Below are 16,032 nucleotides of genomic sequence, written 5' to 3' on the forward strand. Positions count from 1 at the left end.
GCAACGGGTTGATAGGTCAATTTGAATTTACATGTCTGTCTGGCAGGCGCCCCCCTGTCAGGCAGCTGTGAGCTCGGGGGCCTCGCAAAGGAAATGTCAAGGGGAAAGTAGATTTTACTTTCATGACATGACAAGAATTATGTTTCTGTGTTCATGTTTTTTTTTTCAATGTCAAAGACTAGGCCTGTCACAATAACACATTTTGAAGTTCATTGTATTTCTTAAGGAAATATAGACCATAGACTCATCGAGGCTAGAGCAGTTATAGGGGCTAATTTGGAGACAATTTCCGTATTTGGAATTCCGACCACAAGTATTATAGCAACCAAAGAGCCGATCTGGAGTGAGGCTGATCATGGAAACGCCAAGTATTGATTGATCACAATGTTTGTTCTATTTTATCATATTGTTGTCCATATGAAACACACAAGAACAAAAGTTACAGTGTAAAATGCTCATTACAGATTCAGATACCACAATTATAATAAAATTCCTTATTTACAATAACATGGAATTTGAAATATTTGTAGCTAGTTATAATGTATTTTACTGGTTAGTATCAGTGGTGGAACATGATGTAGTAAAGTACTACATTTAAGTATTAGTTTGAGGTATCTGTGCTTTACTTTTACAGTGTGTACTTTTTACTTGAGTACATTTGAGAGCAATATCTGTACTTTTTACTCCGCTACATTTATGAACTGACTCAGAAGTAAAAGTATTTTTATTATTGTGTGAGACCTGCTGAAAAGGCTGGGGGTTTATTTTTAACACGTTCAGAATTTGAACAAAACAAATATACAAATAAAAACAGATGGAAAAAATGTATTTAATTTTTTCTGTCTAAAATCACAATTTTAAATTTTTTTGATCTGGTATCTGTACTTTTACTTAAATAACAAAATTAAGTACTTCTTCCACCGCTGGTTCTGAAACCGCTCCAGATCACTCTAAAAAATATAAGAAAAGTTCTGATCTGTCCATGATCTAAACCTGTGTGAGGAATGGGAGTTCAGAGCAGACGTTCCCACATTAGAGAAGTCATTAAGAATAAAACTAAAATAAAACTGAACTCGGTTATGAATCCTCAAGAAACGATGTTGTGTCTATATCGTGTTATGGCATATTTACAGGAGGACACTGCCGGCCAAAACAAAACTCCAATAAAAATGGATTACTACTGGAGAACTGCAGAAGTTACCGGGGTCTCGTGAATGTTGCAAAATCCCGGTAACATTCACAAGATGCACCAAACAAAGACATCAAAAACATCAGCTATTTCCCTTAAACAGAAATCTAATTCAAACATTCTGGTCCAAATATGACCAGTAAATATTCTTATTACATCAGTTCAGATGTCCAACCCAATAATTGGAAGCTGTTATCTGATTAGTGCATCTCCAGTTTGAACGCCTTAAACTATAACAACACACAACAGCAAACCCCCAAATCATAACAAAACATACAATAGAAGTAATGCATACAACATCACAACCTTTGTGTCTTTATTAGGGAGGGGCAAAGGTTTATGAGAGTTAATTGTGAGCATAGACTGTATATATAAATGGACATGGCTAACCTGCAAGCTGACACGTTCCAAACAGGAAGTGATCATGGGTGCACTTCTGGCTCCATCAACTCACTTTCTGTGTAAAAACTGTGTCCCCTCTCTCTGTAACTGCTGCTGTCAGACTTGTCATTTTGGTCTTAAATGTTCGTATTAACCCGCTCTACTTATTGTGCTATTTCCTATTGTGTCTGTAAATCAAGATATGAACATTAATAACAGACGAATCAGGCGCATCCTTTCTCCGAGGTTTCTTCCGCTAGTGTTAGCAACAGGTTTGATTGACATGGTTGCTAAGAGCCTGCTCCCTGCTAATTCAGTGGTGCAGGTGGGAAGAGGCATTACCCTCAACAGCCTCACTCCTGATTGGCTCTTTGGTTGCTATGATACTCATGGTCGAAATTCTAAATGGAACTGTGCTCTGATCGTCCGCTATCACTACTAGCCTCAAGGAGCTTCATTTGACTGGAGCCGAACACTGTGGGTGACGTCACACTCACTCTGTCACTTTTTTATTCTGTCTGTTCAGACACACTCACACTTATGAACTGAACCTTTCTCTCCTTAAAGAACGTGTTTCTGAGTCTGTGCGTGGAGGAGAACAGCAGCTCCAAGGACAGAAACAAGGCCGAAAAAGCAAAGAAACATATTTTTGTCTGTTGATCTGCTCATAGTTCTGCCTCAGTCGGAATGTTGAGGGGAATTTTTTAAATAGAACGATGTCTAGGCCTGTCATGATAATTAGGCCCACTCTGTCAGTTCTATTTGGGGTCAATATTTTTCATGTTACTTTTTCTTTGCATTACTTGGATATTTTTGTTTATTTCTTGTCTATATGATCAGATTTAAGCTGTAGTTTGAATAAATAACTTGTCTGACTCAGTACAGATGCAAACTAATGACTAAAGTGTTTCATTCCGCTGTTTATTTATTGCAGCTCATGATTTTTAACAATGTTGTAGATTTGTAATAATTTTGTGGCATAAATGAGTTTCAATATCGTTTATCATCTATTTTTACTTCAGCGATATATCGAACTCTGTTGGTCCCAGCTTATCAGTAGGCAAACAATTATCTAGAATACACAGAGGAAGTCAGTTGGTTTACTGGGCAAGCAACACAATAATCTAATGTTTATTATGTCATATACGTAACTGGGATAGACTGTGTTTGTCCCATTACCAGCAATAGAAGAAAAACAAAATTTTGATATTTAAAGGGCCCATATTCCTCTATTCTAAATACCTTAAAGTCAATGTAGACATTCTGGAGCAAATAAATACTCAAGTAAAAGTATCATGAGAACATGAGAGTACTTAAGTAAAAGTATTAGTACCTGTTTAAAATGTACTTAAAGAGTAAAAAGTAAAAGTATTTCTTACATAATTTGAGTCTTGTAAAGCTTCAAATGTGGTGATTTTGATAAAGATTTGAGCTGAGTTTTGTTCAACTGAAACAACTTAATTACATTTTTTTTTCCCGTCTGTTATAAATAAACCTTCTGCCTTTCCAACAGGTCTCACACAATAATAAAAATACTTTTACTTTTCACTCCTGTTCCAAAATGTAGTGGAATAGAAAGAACAGATACTGCTCTCAAATGCAGTGAATAAAAGCAAAACGTACAGTACAAACTCAAATGTATACTTTTACTTCGTTACAATCCACCACAGCCCATTACTATAGCCTAAATGTATAATATTTGTTTGTTTAATGCACATAACGTCTTGCCAGTGACTTGCTGATCTCGCCCCAGATGTTTTGGTCTTGTAAATAAAACCAAAACTGTACTTTCTCTCCATTTTTATTTATAACCCAAAGCCCCAAACTCCCACTTCCCCCTGTCCTGAGTCTAAACTAGATTTAACGCTCCAAATCTTAAGGCACACACTGGATTGGCCCAGATGTTGTTATTCCTGGGCCTGTTGTGACTGAAAGGATGTTCCTAATTGCATTTTATAATCCTGTAGAGGAGGATTTTTCCGAAATGAATCTGGTAACATATTCGTCTTTGTGAGGAGGGGCTTCACAGTGGTCGGTCTGTGAAACATGCCAATTTACTGTCTTATGAAGATGTTTTTATAATTGTGTTTCTTATGGACGTGGAAACGTTAATTACAAAGCAGAGAGGGGGATTTTATGACGCATTTAAACAGGAAGTGATCAGAATATGCTGCTTTTTTGATGCACAAATGGAAATAAGATGGGGAGTGTTACATTCTTTGTCTAAAAATAGGATATCCAAATGCGGTAGCGAAGGGTTTTATCCATAGACTGTTTATATAAATGGACATAGCCAACCCGCTAGCCGCCGCGTTCCAAACAGGAAGTGATCATGGGTCGGCATGGGATGATACTGAAATTTTGTGTTGCGATTATCATGGCCAAAATAATTGCGATTAACAATTATATCATGATAATGCTTAAAGTTACTGACAGTTTAAAAATGTTCTCAATATAAGTCATTATAATTTTAATGTTATGACGAAGTTCCATGTTTAAACAACTCTTATAGTCTTGTACTTTGTTTTCAGTGAAAAAAAAAACTACGATCTAGTGGAGAATATTCTGGATAAGCAGGGCCATCGACAGAAATTTAGGGGCCCAGGTCAAGAAGCCTCACAATTCTGGGCCCCCTAAGATCCTGTGGTCTGAGACAACAGACCTCTTTGCCCCCCCCCCCCCCCCCCCCCCCCCCCCCCCCCGTCGACGCTCCTGTCATTAATTAAGTAGCTTTTTTCTGTACGTCCAGTGATAAAATGGCGATTATCTTGGTTGGCGACTATTACGACTATATTAAATGTCCCACGAACAAGTATTATCAGCCCTTTTTATCATGATAAATGCTGTTATTGTTTAGTGTCCCATCCCTAATCTGTACTTATCTGTGCTTTTACTTAAGTAACAAAACTGAGTACTTCTTCCACCACTGGCTCACACGATAATGATGTATATAAATAGCTGTATATACCATCTAAAAGCATTTCTGGGTTTGCGTTGTCATTTTGATTTTAAATATGTTTGCGTAGTTTAAATTAAACTACGCAAACATAAGTCAGAGCAAAATTACTTTAAAATATCCTTCTGACCACACAGAAATATAGGTTATTTAGTGTGATTTTTAAATTCTTATGGTCTTGGCATTGGCTCAGTTTGAAGTGTGCAGACTGATCACTCATCCTTGTTTTTTTATATATAGTATTTATTGTGACAGGCCTTGTTCTGACAACACAAAAATAAAGGTTCTTAGTGTATTTTATTTTGACATTTTGACTCTCATCATTGCTGTTGCTCATAGTCTTAACATTGGCTCAGTTTAAAGTAGTGTGATCACTCATCCTTGGCTTTTGTGTACAGTATATATAGTATTTGACCACACAGAAATATACTGTTTTTTGTGTATTTTATTTTGAAATTCTTGTTTTCTTGGCATTGGCTCAGTTTAATGTGTGCAGACTAATCACATGCTTGGGTTTTGTTTTTATAGTATTTGACAACGTAGAAATAAACTGTTTTTAGAGTATTTTATTTTGAAATTTTGCCTCATCGTTACAGCTGCTCCCACGGTCTTGACATTGGCTCAGTTTAACGTGTGCAGACTGATCACTCATCCTTGGGTTTTACGGCATTGTCGTCCTTCAGTGGGGTCAGCAGATTGAGGCTCTCCAGGGATCCATCTGAAACCACTCAGTTAGTATCAGCGCTAACCTCATTGCTCTTGTCATTTCAGATGTTCACAAACAGCGATGAGGCTGTCATCAACAAGAAGCTGCCTAAAGAGCTGTTGCTACGGTGAGTGACTTGTTTGATCCTTGACGATGAGCAGGTCGAAGGTTATGGCCGCTAGTCGAAACACAGAGAAGGACTTAACCTGGAGTTGTGTTTTGTTTCATTCACACATGTTTAACACACAAACCCTGCATATTAGGCTGAGTTCTTCTCTCAAACTGAAAACACGCTGTTATACCTTGTGATGTCACGTGCTCCATTGTGTTTTTAAACTCCATATAACTTCAGTAGAATCATGTGGATAATCTCAGCCCTGGAGTTTCCAATCTCTACTGAACTAAAGATAAAAGGAGCTGTTAACTTGAAAATTACCACTTCATGACATCACAAGGTGGAACAGAGCATTTTGAGCTTTGGAGATGTAGACAGACTAATAATAAAGTGTTACTCAAACATGTGTGAATGAAACAAAACACAACTCCAGGTCTGTTTTTGAGGAGGGAACAGCGTTAGAACATGGCTTTATCAGTACATCAGGCTTCAAAATGTGGCCCGGGCTCTTAGCAACGCTGTCAATCAAACCTGTTGCTAACGGCAGCATGAGTGACCTCAGAGAAAGAAGTCGCCTGATTTGTCTGTTATTAATGTTCATATCTTGATTTACAGACACAATAGTGAAATAAAAACCCCACGATCATGTACAGCGGGTTAATATGAACATTTAAGACCAAAATGACGAGTCTGACAGCAGCAGGTACAGAGAGAAGGGACACAGGTTTTACACAGAAAGTGAATTGTAGTCGATGGAGTCGGAATCACGCTCACGATCACTTCCTATTTGGAACGTGGCGGCTAGCAGGTTAGCTATGTCCATTTATATATACAATCTATGCTTTTGCAAACATTAGCTAAACCAACAAGACCCTGAGCGAACTGCACCAGAATACAAATCTGCTTCTTATTTATACCCACTGCACTAAAAATGTAATTAAAAGCACATGCTGCGGGCTATAAAACATTTAAATTGATTTCAAACTAAACTCCACCAGAACCACTGAGTAAACAGAAATTGAAGGCAGTTATTCATTTCTGTGGTTTAACTGTGGCTGGAGCAGGTGCCATAATAAACTTGAGAACATGGGAGCCTCTGCATATAACTGCGTCTGCACTGTTATGTTTACTGCACACTAATGTAAAGCTTTATTCTGTGTTATTTCACATCGATAAGAAACGTTTTTACATTTGCATTTAATATCGTGACAAAAACAGCTGCAGCTTTGGCAAAAATGTCTGGATCAGCCTGTTCAAAACCCCACACATGGCAACAATACTGTCACGATTTTCTGCCAGTTAACAAGTTAAATTTGATCATATTTAATGTTCAGGTTTGCGGCTTTAATCCATGTTCTAATAAGGTAAAAGGAGCTGTTAATTTGAAAACTACCCCTTCATGACATCACAAGGTGGAACAGAGCATTTTGAGCTTTGGAGATGTAGACAGACTAATAATAATGTGTTACTCAAACTTGTGTGAATGAGTCTGTCTTCATCTTTAGATCTGATCTCCATGGAAAATGTTCCAAAGTATGAATTTTAACTCTGTATTTCCATGATGTGCCATCTCCAGAAAGTTACAGTGTAGCTTTTTAAATGGGTGTGTTATATCTTCAGACAGGGAGACATGGTGAAGGGCACTTGCCATAGACAGTATCGGTCAGTTTCAGCTCGGTGTAGGAAACTGAAGTTTTTATCTCTGTGATAAAAATGTCTAAAATGTCACTGTCTTTTCCTGTTTCTGCAGAATATTCTCTTTTCTGGACGTGGTGACGCTCTGCCGCTGCGCTCAGGTCTCCAGGGTGAGTCTCCAGCCCTGTGTCCATCACTGGGACCCAAAAGCACGCAGCCGCTCTGAGGTCACAAAGCCACTGGTCAGACTCACGTAAACCAGCAGTCTGATCTATGTAATCTTTGTGTTCTGCTCGTACAGTTGGAATAATGTTTTCAGAGCAACATTTTAACATTACAAAGGAGTGGAATAACAAACTGTTAGGAAGAATTATCCTAAAAGTGTTTCTGCTTTCAGCCAGCAGAGGGTGCACTCCAGTTTAAACAATGCTAAAATATTAAGGCAAGGCAAGTTTATTTGTACAGCACAGCTTGTACACAGAGTAATTCAAAGTGCTTTACAGAATAAGAAAAACATTAAAGTCACAATACAACAAATCAAAACATAAATAATCATCATAAATTGAACATTAAAAGAAGAGGCAGAATAAAACCCTTTCAGTCACATGCACAGATAAACAGAACCATTTGGAGCCTGTATTTAAAAATTGTCAAAGTAGAGGCCTGTCTCACATCTTTAGGAAGACTGTTCCAGGTTTTAGCTGCAGAAAAGTGAAACACTGATTCACCATGTTTAGTCCTGGTTTAGTCCTGGTTTAGTCCTGGTTTAGTCCTGGTTTAGTCCTGGTTTAGTCCTGGTTTAGTCTTGGTTTAGTCTTGGTTTAGTCCTGGTTCAGTCCTGGTTTAGTCCTGGTTTAGTCCTGGTTTAGTCCTGGTTTAGTCCTGGTTTAGTCCTGGTTTAGTCCTCAGAGTGTGAGATGGCTCATGTGGCTCTAACATGTGGGAGATGTTCTTTGGTGCTGGTCCATGGAGAGACTTGTCTCAAGCAGAGCTGCTTTAAAGTCTATTCTCTGAGCCACAGGAGCCAGAGACCTGAGCACAGGACACATGTGTGAAGTACTTCCTGGTTCTAGTCAGGACCAGAGCAGCAACGTTCGGGATGTACTACAGCTGTATTAATGCTCGTATTGGCCAGAGATGCACAGCAATGAAGTGAAGGAAAACTGACGTGATCAGAAAACTTAATGTAATAAATATTATTAGCCTTGTCAACAAGAACAAGAATTTATCTTCTTTGGCTCTGGTCTTTGCATGTGATAGGTCCAAAACTGACCAATCACAAAGCAGCAGTGTGGTTTGGGCGTAAACACTGGATAAACCAAAACAAACATGGCGGCGCTGACAGATGTACTCCAGCCTGTTTTAATAGAAATATGGATTATTTATGTTGTGAAAACATGTAGAAGCAGGTCTTTGTGCTTTTGTGGAGGGTAAGACACCTGGGCTCTTCTCCCAACTGTATTTAACGAAAGTTTGATTTTTCATCTTGTTCTGCTGTTGTGATGCTTCGACCAATCAGAGTGAAGTATTAGTTTGAACACTCCAATCACTGGGTCTGATCTCTTTAATCGAGAGCCCAGACTGTAGAGTGTAGAACTCTATGCAAAGTGTTACACATATGAGTCTGGAGAGCGACAGGTTAAGATGATGAGAGATGGGATCTCGAAAAAATATTGAAGTTCTTTGTGTCCACAGTCGTGGAACGTCCTGGCGTTAGACGGCAGCAACTGGCAGCGAATCGACCTCTTCAACTTCCAGAGAGACATAGAGGTAAGAAAACATTTAAACTTAAACTCACAAACAAACCAGACTGTAAAAATACAGGACATAGCTAACCTGCTAGCTGCCGCGTTCCAAATAGGAAGTGATCATGGGCGCACTTCCGGCTCCATTGACTTTGGCTCTGACTCTGGCTTCTGTCTTTGGCTTCTGACTCGTCATTTTGGTCTTAAAATGTTTGTATTAACCTGCTCTACATGATCCTGAGTTTTTTATTTCACTATTGTGTCTATAAATCAAGATATGAACATTAATAACAGACAAATCGGGCGCCTTTTCTTCCCTGAAGTCTCTCCCGATAGCATTAGCAATAAATTTGATTGACAGCATTGCCAAGGGGCGTTACCTTCTACAGCCTCGCTCCAGATTCACTCTTTGGTTGCTTTGGTACTCGTGGTCAGAATTCCAAGTTTGAAACTCTGCTCCAAACTCGCCGATATAAGTGCTAGTCTCAGTGAGCTTCATTTGGAGCTGAATACGTTGAATGACGTCACACTCACTTAGGCCACTTCTTTATACAGTCTGTAATTTAAACCTACGACAAACCCATACATGTATTTGTATCACACAAACTTCTTTCAGATTTGACCGATTTTCCAATTGACGACCAGGCGCTCCAACAGCTGTATTTATGGAGACGGTCTTTGCTATTCTCTTGCTAACAGCTAACACCCTCAGATCCTTAGAATAAGAAATGAACAGGCAAGTCTAACACAAAACCTTCTCCATGTTGCTTAAAAGTCCTCTGTGTATCTGTGTTCTCTGTGCTTTGCCTGGAATGTTCCACAGTATGGCATTAAACCTAAATATCGCATTTATTCAGATAGAGGTGTTTTACTACTAAAAAGCTATACTGTGAAACATTCCCTGCAGAGCCTCCATGGAGACGAGCCGATCATGGACAGACCAAAGACAAATAGTTTGATTTGACTCGGTTTTCTTGCTGTTTTGTGAGTCATGTTTTTAAAGCCGGTCCATGTTTTTCTTCTCAGGGTCGTGTGGTGGAGAACATCTCAAAGCGATGTGGGGGCTTCCTCAGGAAGTTAAGCCTGCGAGGGTGTCTCGGTGTGGGGGACAGCGCCCTGAGGTGAGGGGGGACAATCATGGAGGAAGGAAAGGAGAAGAGAGGGGGGGGGGGGGGGGGGGGGGCAGGGAGCAAAATGAGTTTGTTTAGTAAGTTCATCAAATAAACAAAACATGTTGCATAACATTTCTATAACGCTGTATCCAGTCCCTTAAAGCTAATCTGATTTATACTCTCCAGACTGGATCCACACGGACATTTTGTGTGGTTTTGTGTTTTTCTTCTTAAAAGCCTCTATTTTGAATCTCTAGCACCCAGCTCCTTTGATTTTCATTGTAGTGTTTATTTTCACTGTAATATATGTTGTAAACAGTGGTAGACATACTCTGTTTTGTTACTTAATAAGTAATTACAAATACAAAACACTCAGGTAAATGTATTAGTATCTGTTTAAAAGTGCTTAAAGAGTAAAAAGTAAAAGTATTTCTCACAGATTTTGTCAGTCAGTCTTCAAATCGTTTTGTTTTGGGGTTTTTTTCTATCTGTGCAGATACTTGTACTTGAGTAACTTTTTACCTCTGTATATGTACTTTTACTTGAGTAACAAAATGGAGTACTTCTTCTGCCACCGTTAATGTTCATAAATCACATGTATATATGTTTTAGTTTTTTTTTTCATTATAATCAAGTCATTTTGGCAACAGAAATGACTCCACATTAGAAACACGAGCTGTTGTTTTTATTCAGTATAAACTCATATTTGTATTTTTCTGCAGGACTTTTTCCCAAAACTGCAGGAACATCGAGCTGCTGAGTTTGAACGGCTGCACCAAGATCACAGACAGGTTTGAACATATACACTTCTGCAAATCAACTATTTCACTATTAACTTTTGCACTGTATATAATTATACTTATATTAAGTAAATGCAATCAGAAATTACTTTTGAGTGTTTTACAGACATAGATTTTAAAGACTTTATTATATTAATTTGCATTAATAAAACGTGAATATAGACTTCATCACCGATTAAGAAAATAAAACTGGAGAAGGAAGTGTATACGTCACAGTGGGCGCGTATCTGTGGAGTTTAAACGGGGGCAGATCGACAAAATGGCATCTTGAAAACAGTTTATAATCTAAAGATTATAATTTAAAGATTACTCAAACATGAATCACTCCAAATACAACTTCAGAGGCTCAATGAGAAGAAACGACTAGAACATGGTTAAAGATCAGTATTTGTTGAATATGTCTGATTTATTTTCATTTGAAAGTACATATGAATTAAATATGTGGGTTTTCTCCTCTGCAGCACATGTAACAGTCTCAGTAAGTTCTGCCCCAAACTGAAGCATTTGGACCTCGCCTCCTGTACCTCCATCACCAACCTGTCACTCAAAGCACTCAGGTGTGAAACAGCAAAATCTATTCAAAATAACTCTTTTCATTATCTATATTTTGGTGTAGTAACATATTTTGTGCTGTCGTTTCAGTGAGGGCTGTCCTAACTTGGAGCATCTCAACATCTCGTGGTGTGATCAGGTGACCAAAGACGGGATCCAGGCGTTGGTCCGGTCTTGTCCCGGGCTCAAAGGGCTGTTCCTCAAAGGGTGCACACAGGTATGGACAGGGAGCAGAGGGGGTGATGTAGGCAAGGCAGGTTTATTTGTGCAGCACAATGCATACACTATGTAATTCAAAGTGCTTTACAGAATAAGAGAGACATTAAAATCACAATACAACAAATCAAAACTTAAATAATCATAAAATGAATATTAAGAGAGAAGAGGCAGGATCAAACTCTTTCAGTCATATTCACAGCAGTTTAAGCCTGAATTTAAACATTGTCAAAGTAGAGACCTGTCTCATGTTTTCCAATTCAATTCAATTCAGTTCAATTTATTTGTAGTCATTGTCACAAAAGAACAACGAAATTACGTTTGGAACATCCCATAAAGTGCAAACCCATAAATAATAAATACCCTTTAAACCCAAGTGTAAACATTGACCCAGTGTGGCTTCAGTACAACATGAGACAGTCTTGTAGCAGCATGATGGTGTCAGTAAGATGCACAAAACAGGGACATACAGACAGGGACCTGAGAATGATGACAAAATGCAACAATGCAACCAGTTCAGTGTTATTAAGAGTTGGATGTGGTTTTTGTCCGTGAGAGGGGGGCAGAGAGGGGCCGAGAGGGGAGAGGTCCAGGTTTTAGCAGCAGAAAACTTAAACACTGATTCCCCATATTTAGTCCTGCTTTAGTCCTGCTTTAGTCCTGCTTTAGTCCTGCTTTAGTCCTGCTTTAGTCCTGTCTTTAGTCCTGTCTTTAGTCCTGTCTTTAGTCCTGTCTTTAGTCCTGTCTTTAGTCCTGTCTTTAGTCCTGTCTTTAGTCCTGCCTTTAGTCCTGCCTTTAGTCCTGCCTTTAGTCCTGCCTTTAGTCCTGCCTTTAGTCCTGCCTTTAGTCCTGCCTTTAGTCCTGCCTTTAGTCCTGCCTTTAGTCCTGCTTTAGTCCTGCTTTAGTCCTGCTTTAGTCCTGCTTTAGTCCTGCTTTAGTCCTGCTTTAGTCCCACTTTAGTTCTGGTTCTACTACTGCCAATGAGCACATACACTGGGTTTGTGATGTCTACACTAAACAAAACAAACATTCAGTGTGTTCTCTGGGAGCCAGAGACGGTTTGGGTGAATAGAGATTATGTAGTGATATGATTTTATCTGAAAAATGCCCCTCCTCATTCCGACTGTTGTTCTGCTCATAGTTCTGCCTCAGCACCACTCGGACTAAATGTGTTTCTGTGATTTTTCTGCCCCATTTCTGTCTCTGGAGCTGTTGTTTTTATTATTATTACTATCATTTTCTCAACACAGACTCAGAAACATGTTCTTTCAGAAATATTAAAGGTCCTATATTTACCAAAACTGACTGTTATGAGCTTTAATCCATGTTCTAATGCTGTTCCCTCCTCAAAAACAGGCTTGGAGAATAGAGTAATGTGAGTCCTTTTAATATGAAGAAAACCTGATGCACTTCCTCTTATTCATTTGGCTGATTTTAAACTGTTGGGTCATAAGTTCTATTAATAGTTTGAACCCATAAAGGCAACACAAACTTTTGAATACTTTTGAAATGACAATTTTTGGAACGCAGACTTCCTCTTATTTTCATTCCAAACAGACATCTCACTTCCTGTCCAGAGGCTGATTGTTAGGGAACTGCTACAGCCGAGTGGCCCTGATGTGTCCACAACCGACCCCTGTGTCTTTACCACAACCGACCCCTGTGTCTTTACCACAACCGACCCCTGTGTCTTTACCACAACCGACCCCTGTGTCTTTACCACAACCGACCCCTGTATTTTCCTGAAGGTCATAAATGTGTTAAAATTTTTGTTACAGCTCGAAGATGAGGCTTTGAAGCACATAGGCGCTCACTGTCCAGAGCTGGTCACTCTCAACCTGCAGACGTGCTCAGTAAGACAAACACACTCAATGCAACAGAATACAGACTTAAAATGTATGTCTTTTTTATTATTAAACTATATAATACATTATATAATATATTGCAGCCTTTGTTGTAAGCTCATTGTAATATTTCACATTTCAGTTCAGATTTATCTCACAGCTCTGATGTACAAACCTGTCTCTGCTCGTTGTCCCTCCTGTCTTTCTTTGACTCACTTTCTCTCTCTGTCTCTCTTTGTCCCTCCTGTCTCTCTTTCTGACTCTGTCTCTCTTTCTGTGTCTCTCTCTCTGTCTCCCTCTCTCGGTCCCTGTCTCTCTTCCTTGTCTCTTTCTGTCTCCCTCTCTCGCTCTCTCCCTCTGTCTCTCTTTCCCTGTCTGTCTCTCTTTCTGTGTCTCTCTGTCTTTCTTTTTGTCTCTCTCTCGCTGTCTCTCTGTCTCCCTCCCTGTCTCTCTCTATGCCTCTCTCTCTCCCTGTCTGTCTCTCTCTCTTCCTGTCCCTCCCTGTCTCCCTCCCTGTCTGTCTCTTCCTCTCTCTGTCTCTCTCTCTCTCTTCCTGTCTGTCTCTCTGTCTATCTCTCTCTGAGCAGCAGATCACAGACGAGGGCCTCATCACCATCTGTCGAGGGTGTCACCGGCTGCAGTCGCTCAAAGTGTCCGGCTGCGCCAACATCACAGACGCCATCCTGCACGCCCTGGGCCAGAACTGCCCCCGCCTCAGGTAAAAACTGCCCCCAGCTTAGGTCCAGAACTGCCCCCGTCTCAGGTCCAGAACTGCCCCCGCCTAACGTAAAAACTGACCCCACCTTAGGTCCAGAACTGCCTTCGACCCAGGTCCAGAACTGCCCCATACTCTGGTACAGAACTGCCCCGAACTCGGGTCTACAACTTCCCCGGACTCGGGTACAGAACTGCCCTCAACCTCCACTAGAGTAATAAATACTCTAAAAACAACTGAGTGTATTTAAAGCCCCACCATTTCACTTTTTGGCCAAAAGATGGACTAAAATACAAGCATGTTTTTTCCATTTGTATGTGTTTAATGCTCTGAAAAACATAACCTGCTTACAGTGAGTGGGCTCGCATCTCCACAAACCTGACTCTTATTTGGCCTGGAGAAGGGCCTCCTCCTGCCCGTCTCCATGGAAACGTTCTTCCTTTCCATAATATTCCACAATATAATATAAAACATAGTGTGGTTTTAACTTTCTATTTCAGACTTTACAACGTAAAGGGCCTATATTACACAAAAATAACTCTTGTAGCTTTAATCCATGTTCTAATGCTGTTCTCTCCTCAAAAACAGACCTGGAGTTGTGTTTTGTTTCATTCACACATGTTTGAGTAACATTTTATTATTAGTCTGTTACATCTCCAAACCTCAAAATCCTCTGTTCCACCTTATGATGTCATGAAGTTGTAGTTTCCAAGTTAACAGCTCCTTTTACCTTTAGTTTGTTAGTTAGCTTGGCATTTCCAGGACTGAAATATAAATATCCAGATGATTCTAGTGAAGGTGTGTGGAGTTTAAAAACACAGTGGAGCATTTCCTGTATTGCCACTTGATGACATCACAAGGTGGAACACAGTGTTTTCAGTTTGAGAGAAGAACTGAGCCTAAATATGCAGAGTTTATGTGTTAAACATGTGTGAATGAGACAAAACATCTCCAGGTCTGTTTGTGATGAGGAAACATTAGAACACATCAGAACACAATGTAATAAGGGCCCTTTAAGGTAATATAGGCCCTTTAAATGAGTTGTAAACCCTACAACATTATGAACTGAAGCTTGTGTCCGTCGTTGCCTGGAAATAACGTCTCATTATTCACAGAAATAAATAAAACATGTTCAAACTGGTGACACATTAGATCTGAAGAGTCTCTTGAGTGAACACAGGACTCTTCCCACGCACCTGGGCCGCTGCTCTGAATAACTCAACAAAGAAACTTATACTTACAAATCCCAGCGGTACAGTATATATGACAACGTTTTGGTCATTTTCAGGGAGGCGTGTTGCATTATGGGAAAAATTGCACTTATCTGGGTCATAAAAAAGAAAGGTACCCTGAAAAGTACGATTTCTTTAAAAATTACTCATATAAATGCATATAAATTCGACCCACCTTTGTAAGGGTTTATTTTCATGTTTTGATTAAAAGATCCATTGTTACACGTTTTACCGAAAAGAACAACTTCAAGTTTTAACAAAAAATAAATATGTATCTTGCCATTTTAAGGTGAACTATCTTTTTTTTTTTTTTTTTATTTAATGCAAGACAAACAAACATAGTGACCAGTTATATACGGGACACACCGGGACACACACCGGGACACACACCGGGACACACACCGGGACACACACCGGGACACACACCGGCAGCTCATGATTTTTAACAATATTATAAATTTATAATAGTTTTTGTGGTTTAAATCTTGTGTTTTTGTGTCAGTGGCATAAATGAGTTTCTCTCGTGCCAAGGCCTTTGTTGTCTCTCTCTACAGACTCTGCTCTTGCATAACTCTCTGTTTCCTCCTCAGAATACTTGAAGTGGCTCGCTGCTCTCAGCTTACAGACGTCGGCTTCACTACATTAGCGCGGGTGAGTCTGTGTCCTGGTTTTCTGACTGAAGGCGACAAAAGCAACTTGAGATTCCTGGTTTGGTTTCCGATTCCTACGAGCTAGAACATAGTTAGAACATGTGTGTGCAGAAGGGAAATGACATGATGTAAGGTCTATGATTATGAGTTCATTTTTACTCTGGGGAAAAGGGGATAAGGATTC

The 16,032-nt window shown here is 39.5% G+C and overlaps 1 protein-coding gene across 1 annotated transcript in view; it reads left to right on the forward strand.

Annotated features, from left to right (window-relative positions):
- fbxl20 (F-box and leucine-rich repeat protein 20) overlaps window positions 1-16,032 on the forward strand; it is a 28,248-nt gene that overhangs the window by 2,447 nt on the left and 9,769 nt on the right. The window contains exons 3-12 of the mRNA XM_055223638.1: window positions 5,298-5,359; window positions 7,098-7,152; window positions 8,678-8,752; window positions 9,754-9,848; window positions 10,562-10,630; window positions 11,101-11,196; window positions 11,282-11,408; window positions 13,186-13,260; window positions 13,839-13,969; window positions 15,789-15,849. Coding sequence (XP_055079613.1) covers window positions 5,298-5,359; window positions 7,098-7,152; window positions 8,678-8,752; window positions 9,754-9,848; window positions 10,562-10,630; window positions 11,101-11,196; window positions 11,282-11,408; window positions 13,186-13,260; window positions 13,839-13,969; window positions 15,789-15,849 — 846 coding nt within the window. The remainder of the gene's footprint in view (window positions 1-5,297; window positions 5,360-7,097; window positions 7,153-8,677; window positions 8,753-9,753; window positions 9,849-10,561; window positions 10,631-11,100; window positions 11,197-11,281; window positions 11,409-13,185; window positions 13,261-13,838; window positions 13,970-15,788; window positions 15,850-16,032) is intronic.

Source organism: Periophthalmus magnuspinnatus, chromosome 8 (genome assembly GCF_009829125.3).
Source record: "Periophthalmus magnuspinnatus isolate fPerMag1 chromosome 8, fPerMag1.2.pri, whole genome shotgun sequence".
NCBI classification, from domain to species: Eukaryota; Metazoa; Chordata; class Actinopteri; order Gobiiformes; family Gobiidae; genus Periophthalmus; species Periophthalmus magnuspinnatus.